Source organism: Myotis davidii, unplaced genomic scaffold (assembly GCF_000327345.1).
Source record: "Myotis davidii unplaced genomic scaffold, ASM32734v1 scaffold557, whole genome shotgun sequence".
Classification (NCBI taxonomy): Eukaryota; Metazoa; Chordata; class Mammalia; order Chiroptera; family Vespertilionidae; genus Myotis; species Myotis davidii.
In genome coordinates this window covers 1,325,746-1,336,643 of record NW_006289557.1, presented here as the reverse complement: position 1 = coordinate 1,336,643, position 10,898 = coordinate 1,325,746, and the positions used below count along the sequence as shown (strand labels likewise).

General features: G+C 40.2%; 1 protein-coding gene across 1 annotated transcript in view; it reads right to left on the bottom strand.

Moving 5' to 3' along the window:
• ATP13A5 (ATPase type 13A5) overlaps positions 1 to 10,898 on the bottom strand; it is a 102,973-nt gene that overhangs the window by 32,175 nt on the left and 59,900 nt on the right. Inside the window, exons 18-22 of the mRNA XM_006762012.2 lie at positions 7,942 to 8,066; positions 6,976 to 7,136; positions 4,707 to 4,832; positions 3,505 to 3,584; positions 445 to 487 (exon numbers count right to left, since the gene is read on the bottom strand). Of these exons, the coding sequence (XP_006762075.1) occupies positions 445 to 487; positions 3,505 to 3,584; positions 4,707 to 4,832; positions 6,976 to 7,136; positions 7,942 to 8,066 (535 nt within the window). The remainder of the gene's footprint in view (positions 1 to 444; positions 488 to 3,504; positions 3,585 to 4,706; positions 4,833 to 6,975; positions 7,137 to 7,941; positions 8,067 to 10,898) is intronic.

The following is a 10,898-nucleotide window of genomic DNA, read 5'->3' as shown; positions in this document are numbered from 1 at the left end:
GAGCTGACTCAACAGCAGGAAACACACACGATTTCATTGAGTGTAAAAATTTGGAGGTAAAGTCAACTTTGAAAAACTAACCCTGAAATAGAAGTTTGGCACAGAGGCTGAGGATGAGAGCGGCAAGATGAGAAAATAATGCAATTTGCACATAATTCAAAATCTTTAATCATTAGTTTCAAACTTTTCCTCCACTGAGGATTTACCAATTGTGTGACTTGGGGTAAAAAAAGAATTCACTTCCCTGGACTCGTTTTCTTATTGATAACATGAGAGATTTAAACCAGGTAGTCTTGTAATGTCCCTCTCAGTCTTAAATGGGGAAATCACAAATAATCAAGTGATTGTGGCAGAAGGGTGAAGAGACAGACCCCAGGGGACTGTATGGTTTTTAAGGGGGGTATTAGTAAACTGCCTGCATTAGCATAACTACCTAATACTCACCCCACAGTCATTGGCTCCATCTCCACACATGCCCACATAATAACTGCAGGGGAAAGTAAGAAAAATTAATAACAATGCTTCACTTGAATAATTTCTATCAGAGGTAACTCAAATGTGATGTGTGTCTGTGAGAGATAGAGGAAGAGAGAGAAAGTCCTGAAGACATGTGGAATCAGGCTTCAGGAAAATAGGAAAAATAATTCCAAAGGAATGAGGCCATTGTATTAATTAAATTGTTTCCATCAACCATATGGAAGTGGTAGTGATATTGCAGGGATGTCTACAAAGATCATCACATACTTCAAAAGAAGCCCTGCTTTATTATAATCACCAAGATGATGTTTAAGGGTGCATAGTCATAATCATAGCACTTGCCACAGAACCTCATGCATAGATCATGACCTAATCCATCCGTGTTTTGGTTGCTAACTGCTGCTGAGAGTTTGGAGTGAGAGCAGCAGGATGAGAAACATTTGGGAAATAGTTTAACAGATATAACTGGAGCTAGATACACATACTCTTGAAGCATCTTAGAGTGAAAATGAAATAATATGCTTCCATTATACCACCTTGGTGTGCAAACAAAATTATATTAAATAAAAGAGTAAATATTAAAGCTGTTGCTAAAGAAAAAGGAATTTCTGATTCAAGACATACTCTGTCTTCTATTATAAATAAACTAGAGGCTTGGTGCACGAATTCATGCACCAGTGGGGTCTCTTGGCCTGGCCTGCAGGATAGGGCTGAAACTGGCTCTATGATGCACACTGACCACCAGGGGGCAGACGCTCAACACAGGAGCTGCTGTGATGCACAGTTGCCGTTTACAGAGAAACAGCAGTATGGACCTGGCCAACAAAGCAACACTTGGCTTCCCCCAAGTGGGACACAGGCCCCGCCACCACCCCAGAGCAACAGCCCACCAAATTGCAGCTACCGCTGCCAAGACCCCATGACCAGCCTGGAAACATGTCACTGTGGGCTCCAGGTAATGACTTCATCTAACAAAACCTGGCTTCTTCTCCCTAGTGACTAGCGTCCCTGGAATTTCTTCAGCCCAGGAACACTACTTGCTTTATAGCCAGGTGGAAACATCTTACACTTTAACCAAATGTCTGTGAAGTGTTTTCCCATGCCTCATTTGATCCTCACAGAAGTCCTGGAGTAGGTAGATAGGAGACTTGGTAGAATCCTATTTTCTTTTCATTAGCTGAAAAACGGAGATTTAGAAAGTTTAGAAACTTTACCCAACTGACCTGCCAATTACCTGAAAGAGAGGTTGGGGTGCTTCACTGGTCTGGAAAAAGATTAGCTAAACCAGAAAGCAGGACTAATTAAGCAAGTTTATTCTATATCTATAAAAGGCAAGTTGACTTTCGCAGGTGCGATACATATAAAGCTCTTGTTGGCACCAATTGCATGCATGTGTTCCTATCTGCCATTGTTGATTGTGAATTTGGTTGACACTTCTATTATAGAGAGAGGGCGAATAGCAATACTAAAAGATTTCTTCTCATTCATTTCCTTTCAATGTTCACGAATTCTAGCATTAGGCCACTAGTATTATATAATGGCCATGTAAGTGAAATAATCATTTTAGACACTGGTTACTAACCCAGACTCAAGGCATTATGGGAGCTAATGAGCAGCTTTTGAAATTCCCCCAAGAATGTGGGCAACAAAAAATAATAGTAAAAGCAGTCTCCTGCTTTAATAATATTAAATTTAATATTTTAATATTAAATACTTTAATATTAAAATATTTAAATATTTAAACTATTTAAATATTTATCAGTATTTTTTTTAAAGTTTCACTATTCTCTATTCCTTTTCACTTTTCAGAAATCCATAGCCCAGAAATTGTAACATTCCCAGGAAGTAATAGTTAAGTTTGGACTCAAGAAGGACCATTTCATTCTGATGTGACATGGTCATCCTTATTTTTAATAAATAAGAAAGGACTTTCTTTTCTTTTTTATTTTGGCCTCTACACCCACTCCCTGCCAGGGCCAGGTACAGTGAGAATATCTTTCACCTTTTTCAAGAAAGATGTGAAATCATTTATGTATCTTCTAATGAACCCACCTCAAATAATTCCAGGTGAGAACTCATATACTTCCTCATTTTTTCCCCATTCTGAGCTATAGAAGCCCTTCCTGTTTGTATTCTCTATATCCAAGCAGGCAATCTTCCTCTAAGATATGCCTTGTGGGCCACAGAACAAATGTTCTTTGGGACAGCGAGCTTCTGAAATGTCCCTCAGGGATCCCCATCTCCTGGTACTTGGGGTATTGGGTAATGCTCTTCCTTGAGTGTGGCTAGACCAGGGGTGGGCAAACTTTTTGACTCGAGGGTCACAATGGGTTCTTAAACTGGACCGGAGGGCCGGAACAAAAGCATGGATGGAGTGTTTGTGTGAACTAATATAAATTTAAAGTAAACATCATTACATAAAAGGGTACGGTCTTTTTTTTTTTTTTTTTTAGTTTTATTCATTTCAAACGGGCCGGATCAGGCCCGCGGGGTGTAGTTTGCCCACCCCACGGCTGGGCTAGACCTAGTGAGTTGCTTCAAATGAAGGGGATATAGAGAAAATTATAGGATGTCATTTCTGAGACAGAGATATAAAAAATGTTGATCTCTCCTCTCTCTCTCTCTCTCTCTTCTTCTTTGCTCACTCTTATGGAAGCCAGTGGCCACATTGTGAGCTTCCTTGTAAAATGATTAATGTAGCAAGGAACTGAGGGTGGCATTTGTCCAACAGCCAATGAAAACAGAGACTCAGCCTAACCAGCCTCAAGGAACTAAAATCTACCAGCAACATGTGAGTTAGGCTGGTGGCAGATCCTTCTCCCTTAAGTACTGAGATGTCTGCAGTTCTGATGGACACCTGATTAGAGCCTTGTGAGAGACCTGGAGCCAGACAGAGCGTCATCTGAGCACACGTGGATGCCTGACCCACAGAACTTCAAAATAATAGATAGCATCATTCTAAGTTTTGGTGTAATTTGTTACACAGTAGATAATGAATACACTATCCTTTCATGCAATAACACCTACTTTAATTTCTGAAATTCTTCAACAAGGCTTGATTTTTGCCCAGGAGACATTCTTGCAAAAATGGTTCCATTCACCAGAATCTAAAGAGAAAAACAACTTTTGCAATAAGCTTAGAAAGAAGAACACTTCCACATAAAAGGACAGCCCTGAAAAATCATTTCTGGCCACTGTTTGAATATAGCATTGGGTCGTGGTCATTAGACTAAATGTCAGGAAAGGGAATAAGGGGATTTAATGCTTTAATCTGTAACTTTCATTCTCAGTCCTCTATCACAACTCTATTAATTCTTTCCAGGCCATTTTTCCCAGATGGGTTAACCTCTAATTAATAATAACAACTAAGAAGCAGTGGAGCATATGGGATAAGAGTGCTTAAGGAAATACAGAGTTGTTGTGTTTTCTTCTGAACTCTGTCTCCACACTAGTAGCATAGACAGAGAAAGGAGCAATAAATCTAGAGTTGAGAAATAAGCTTCTATTCTCAGCTCTGTCCCAATTAGCTGCACAAACCATCAACAAGCGACTTAACCTCTCTGAGTCTCAGCTTTCCCATCTCCACAATGAGGAATTGGACTGAGCTTTTTGGAGGCCTTTGGGGACTAGATTCTATGGTCCTGGACTGGGAAGATGACAGAATTTCAAGACATGGAGAACAGATGGCTGCTGCCCTGGGCTTGTGTGCCACTTGTCTCCTTCACACTGACAGCACAGTCCTGCACAGCAGTATTTTAAAATAGACACACACACAGGACAAGATAACAAATGATTTTGAAAATAAACCATGGGCTTTTGTTTCCTCCTGTTGTAATTCAAGAATCCAGGCAGGAAGAGGAATAGAGCTCATCATGACATGAGTTGGTAGCTTTTAGGAATGTGTCTGGAACTATCCAGACAAAATAGGAATGTGTCTGGAACTATCCAGAGGGTCTCCTTGCTGGGGAAGGAGAGAGGAGGGAAGCTGGGATTGGACTGGCCACGCGGCGAGAGGCTATACCAGAACTCAAAACACCAAGAAGAGGTCATGAGCATGTGCAGGACTGGGTGGATGTGGGCAGGGCCAGGAAACTTCGGTGCCCCTTTGGGGACCTTTATTCTCTAGCTCTGAGACAATCTCAGTGATGTCACCTTCACTACTCTATTCCCCTTTTATGCCTCACTAATTTGAGGAGGAAAACAAAACACTTCATTTTTCCAGTACTCACTTTTGGAAGCAAGCTGTTGAAATGCTGAAATAGCACTTGGTATGATTTCCCACTCATTGCAAAATGATAACAGTTCCCTTGTTCTTCAGGAAGCACTGAACTTTTTCCAATGTTAATGTAGGTTTCCTAAAATCAAAAGGCATCATTTCCATGTGAGCTCTTAAAGGACCCTCTGTTTTCCTATGTTTTCTGGAAGGAAGTATATTCATGTGAGGCTCGGCAAACACTTAATGTATAATTTGCCCATGGAACTTATACTTCTATGGTGAAAACCCTCAGAATGTCTCCCAAAATAATATATGAACATGAAATACTTTGACAACATGATGCTCTGGATCCTATCCTGGGAGATAATATGTGTGATGTCATTTTACCTAGGAAATCATTCTGAGGTACCAGTCAGTGATTCTGAGAAGAGCAGGCAGGTTCTTCTCTCCTCTTCCTTCTTCCCATCTTGCAACCTTTTATTTCTTAAGATAACTTATGATTCATTCCTTCAAAAATAATCTTACACTCCACACCAGGGGTGGGCAAACTTTTTGACTCGAGGGCCACAATGGGCTCTTAAACTGGACCGGAGGGCCGGAACAAAAGCATGGATGGAGTGTTTGTGTGAACTAATATAAATTCAAAGTAAACATCATTACATAAAAGGGAACAGTCTTTTTTTTTTTTTTAGTTTTATTCATTTCAAACGGGCCGGATCCGGCCCGTGGGCCGTAGTTTGCCCACGGCTGCTCTACACTGTAAAATTCTTCTTTTAGCTCCTGACCTCTCTCCACCAAGGAAGGTGCCCGGATCTTCCACACCTTATGTTCCACTGCAAAAGCACGACTCCTTTTCTGAAAGCCTTTCCCCCTGTCTTTCACCTGTCAATGTCCTCCACCCCCGACTGTGTTCCAGTCCCACAAGAGAGCATCTGATGAATGCGCATGCACACCTCATGCCAATAGGTGATAATGGTTTTTCATGTGACATTTCTCAGAGGACCTTACATTTACATAGGTCTCTAACATTCAAATAATATAAAAGGTGAGAAAATGTTATTCATTAGAGGTATCTATCTTAGGGAAGGCATTGTACTTGGAAGAAAAAAACATTTGATGTGCCAAATTGGAAGGCAAAGTGCAACCCTTTACAACTCCCATTAGGAACCAGCCAACAGAAAGCCATGCTCTGAAGCACACCACTTGAGGCAAGGACAGGACTCCTTCTGCTTTTACTAGATTGTGGGGAGAGGAAGTGTGTTGATGGGGAGCCAGGGAGAGGAGGAAAACCCGAGGCTGTGATGTGACTTCTTCCAGCAATGACCAAAACAAATGGGTAGCGTGAGTGGACTGTTTGTTAAAAATTAGTGAGGACCTGAGTATCGTCACACAGTGAAACTGAGGCAATAAAAATTGATGTAGAACTCTGCTGAAAGCATAAAGGAAGCTGTCATCTTCCACAGCCCATGCAATGGGGTTATCTTCACACAGCAGGGGCAGGACCACTCTGTACAGTGGTGCAGTTTGTCTACTGAACAAGGACCTTCTCTACAGTTAACAATCCAAAAGGCTGGTCAGCCTAGAAGAAGAGAGCATCCTTGTAATTTATCACCTGGGGGGCCATCTCTCTGAATTTACACAGAGAAAGGTGGTGCATTCAGTGATGGGATGGCAGGCTGCAACCATTTCCTTCACATGAAAAAGCTGTTCTGTCACAGGCACACAGGGACCTTACTCTCGAGAGAAGCCAACACCTGCCACCTACATGTCACAGGTACAGAACAATCTAAATGCCCATGATTTGGGTGGAATCAAACAGACCCAAATTTGATATCCTGCTCTGAAACTTGCTAGTTGTATGTCTTGGACAAGCTTACTTCCCTAGGCCTCAGTTTTCTCAGTTGTAAAATGAATAGTTTACTCAATTGTAGGGTAACTGTGAGTATTAAGTGGGAATTATGGATTTAAATTGGTGATTCTCAACCATGACTGAACATTAGAAACACCAGAAGGAAGGGCTGATGCCAGCTCCCAGGCCAGAGGTTCTGATTTAATCAGTAGAGCCTTGGCACTGGCCACTTAATCATCCTCCAGGTTATGTCTACATCTAGCTGGTGCTGAGAAGTGCTGGTGGAAATGCTAAATGTTTTGCAAACTGTAAAGCTCTGGACAGATGTGAGGATTATTACTGTGGTAACTTGTGATGCCAAGAGAAGGCTGCCCAGGGCCAGCACTGTATCTATCAGCTCAGGCCACGGAGGGGCCTTTTAATGTTTGCTCACATTCTGCCCAGGTCCATTCTCTTGGTTTTCAACCAGCTTCCAGGTCACAGAAGCAGGAACAAATTCTTCTGGTTCATTGGCCTCAACGAGGATCACTTGGTTCCCTTGAGGAATCATTTCAGAGTTTTTTGCAACAGTAATGGCTGTTTGCAGGTTGTCACCTAGATGACAAAGAAAGTCAGTTTGCTTTATGTATAAACCTCTCAGCAATCAGAATTGAGCTCCTCCTCTCCTGAGTGTCCATACTACTTTGTTGGTGTTCTTTGTCAGCATTTATTGCTTTCCACCTTATTTTATCATCATTTATCTTCCATTCTGCCTCAGTCTGTCTGCCCCTAGTGGTCAACTTCTGTCTGCATTTCCTTCCCACCATAGTTAGCATTCTGGTATCCTGAATATTGCATATTTCCAAAAAATGCACAATGAATAAATAAGTGGTGGTCAATTTATGACTAATCCCAGGAGACTGACAGCTCTTAGTGGTGGGGTAACATGGTCCAATCTGATAGCATAAAACCATCCTTGGGATCTGGATTCCAGTTAAGCAGAGAAAAGAACACTTAGCGCTGGGCCATGTTTCAATTTGATTATCAGGTGCCACGCCTATCACCACTGCCTTGAAGGACAGTCCAGCAGAGTCTCACACCCTTTACAAGGAGGTCTATTGGGGTTATTGATGAAAACACATTCTTGTGTTTAAGCATTTACTGTGAATCCCTTAGCAGTACACTGATTTTGGGTAGAAAGAATAGGCATTAGACAAAGAAAAGAAGATATAGTAATTGCCTCCAAAACTAACAGTGGTGTTGGGGGAGCTACACATGTTTCCAGGTAACTGTACTACAGGGTGACAAACTTGACAGCAAAGCATCTTTCTTTCTGCCTCAGTCATATGAACTCAGCTCACACAGTATTTTTCTTATGCCCAGGAGACATTCAGCTTATCAGGCCTCCAGACACACATACCAGTAATCATCACAGTCCTGATGCAGGCCTCTCTCAATTCCTTCAAGACGGGTTTGGTTTCCCTTTTCAAGCGATTCTCCATTATAAGAAGTCCCAGAAATGTTAACTCTGACTCCACCTTCTCTCTATGGATTCAGGAGAAAGTGAATATTAAGGCTTATTTATATAGCCTCAAGAGTTGGATTTATTTCTTGTTTTTAAAATTTCTAAGTTTTATCAATGTACTACGTGCTCATCTATATATATAAAAGGCTAATATGCAGAGTGTCCCCTCAGGAGTTCGATCAGTAGACCAGGAGTTCGATCACTTGCTATGATGTGCGCTGACCACTAGAGGGTGACGCGGAACAAAGGCAGGCCCGGCCAGCAGCCAGCAGCTGGGGAAGGAAGACCTCAGCTGGCAGCTGGAAGGCCCTGATCAACCCTGATCGCTGGCCAGGCCTAGGGACCCTACCCATGCACAGATTTCATGCACCAGGCCTCTAGTGTTTAATAATTCAAAAAGAACCCAAAAAACTTATAATGAAAACTAAAAGACCATGTTTTCACACTGCCCTTCTACTCAGAGGCAGCAACCACTTTTATATCTTATGGCTGCCTTTAGTTTTCAATTCCATTTTTTAAAATAATGTGATTATCTTCCAACTCTTCTGGGTTTTAAAAATATTGTTAATCATTTATATTTTTCATTTCCAAGACCTTTTTTGAGCTTAAAGTAATTTCAATTTATTACACATGTGTTAAGACATACTGCATACAGGATACTATAGTAATAGTTGAATATGCTATTATTCATTTCAACTTCTATTTGTAACCTGATACATGATATTAGCCAAGGATTTGAATAGTTTTCAGAATTTGAAATTGGAGGCTTGAAAATATAATTCAACGTTGGATAAGAACACTTCTATCTGGAGTAGAATTTAAGTTGTTACATCCTTCCTTCAAAAGTCCATTCACTAAATAACTACTTGATTTTAGATCTTGTATTAGGCACTTTGGTGAATACTCAGATAAACAAATATAAATCCTTTCTTAGTGATCTCAGAAAATATTATAAAAGAAAAGGTACCTTAATATAGAACTTGTTGAAGTCCCATCATTTAACTTCATGAATTTCCATTATAAATTGGATTACTACTTTTTTCATTAACTAGAACTAAAAGGAAGATACAAAAACTTTCTCACTGATTAATTCTGGTTTTCATCCCTACTTTATAGCTCTTCTCCTTGTGCACCATTTCAGGCACTCTGGACTTTTGTGACTCTATAACATTTCTAGCAAAGTCCTGTATAAGGACCCTTGTGTCCACTATTTCTATTGCCTGCAAAGCTTTTCCTCTGGATAGCTGTATGTCTTTCTCCCTCACTTTACTCAAATTTCTGTCCAAAGCTTGCCTCCTCAGAGGACTTCCTTGATCACCCCATGGGAAAGGTGTCCCCTGTCATTTTTTAAAAATACTCTCAACCTGCTTTATTTTTCCCCTCTGTGCATTTTTTACTACTTGACAATATTGTATAGGTCTATTTTGTATACATATATATTATCTATCTGTCTATATACATATATTTTTTTATTGCTTATGTATATTTTATTATCTATTTTCCCCAATTAGGATTTAAGCTCATGAGGGCAAGGATTTTATTCTATTCACTTCTGAATCCTCAGTGCCTCAAAAAGCATTTCACACAGTCAAGCTCAATAGAACATTGCTAAACCAATAAAAGGAGACATCTTGATCAAATATTTTTTCTGTTTTATAGCTTGTGTTTTATTTTCTAAGTCATCTCATAAAACTCTTCTATTTCCTTTTCTGATGGCAGTTTTTCATTTTCTAATTGGAAAACTTAACTAAATATGATTTGATCCTAAAAAATATCAAAAACCCTATCCCTTTATCCTCTTTGAAAATAGTAACTAAATTCCAAGAAGCATACTAGACGCCTGAAATTCTCTTAGAAATCTGAGATGGCTAGAAATCTAGCACATTTTATCCTTATTTTTTTATTTTGGTATGTTTAGAATAAAGTCTATCTCAGTAGCAGCTTTTAAATAAGAACATCACAGCTGTCTTTGTCTGTGGCAGCTGGGTGGTGGCTGTGTTCCATGTCAAGCTACATAAATCTTCCTTTCACACGTGATCTTAATGTTCGTTATTAAAATTTGTGTCTTGAAAAATTATACAATCCTGTGTGTGATGGGTCTTTATGCTTGCTCAAGAATAACTAACACCTTGAGTGTTAAACCTGAGAGTGCCATTCATACATTGCAAAATGAGCTTTGTGGTTCTATTTAGAAGATTAAAATGTCATGGCTGAAAGGCTCCTTTGGGACCATACAATCCTGCATTTTACAGATAGGAGAAGTTGACACTGTAAGAAAGGGGCAATGATTACTGATTACATTACAGTAGATAGACTTACGTTGTAAATACTAATGTTGAAACAAGAATATCCGTATCTTTTGTAGGGGAGCTAATTTTACATAAAGTATATATCGGCCACACAAAACCAAGGATAAGTGATACATAGATGATTCATTATTTAATTTTTCACAGTATTTCTCTACTTCTTTGTCATAGAAAATTCAAAAACAGCCTTTAAAAATTGAGAAACATTTAAAAAGATCTTCGGATTATCCTCTAATGAGGACAGTTCATCCCTGTAATGTAATGAAGGATACTGAATTATATTTCATACTAGGGTCCCTTGGCCTGGCTGGAAATTGGGCCGATGGGGGGAGGGGAGGTGTGCGAGGACCGCGGGAGGTTGGCTCTGGGACTGCACTGACCACCAGGGGGCAGCTCCTGCATTGAGTGCCTGCCCCCTGGTGGTAACTGTGGCATCATAGTGACCAGTCGACAGGTTGTTTGGTCAACTGGTTGTAAAGGTCACTTAGGCTTTTATATATATAGACTAGAGGCCCAGTGCACAAAAATTTGTTCACTCGGAGGGGA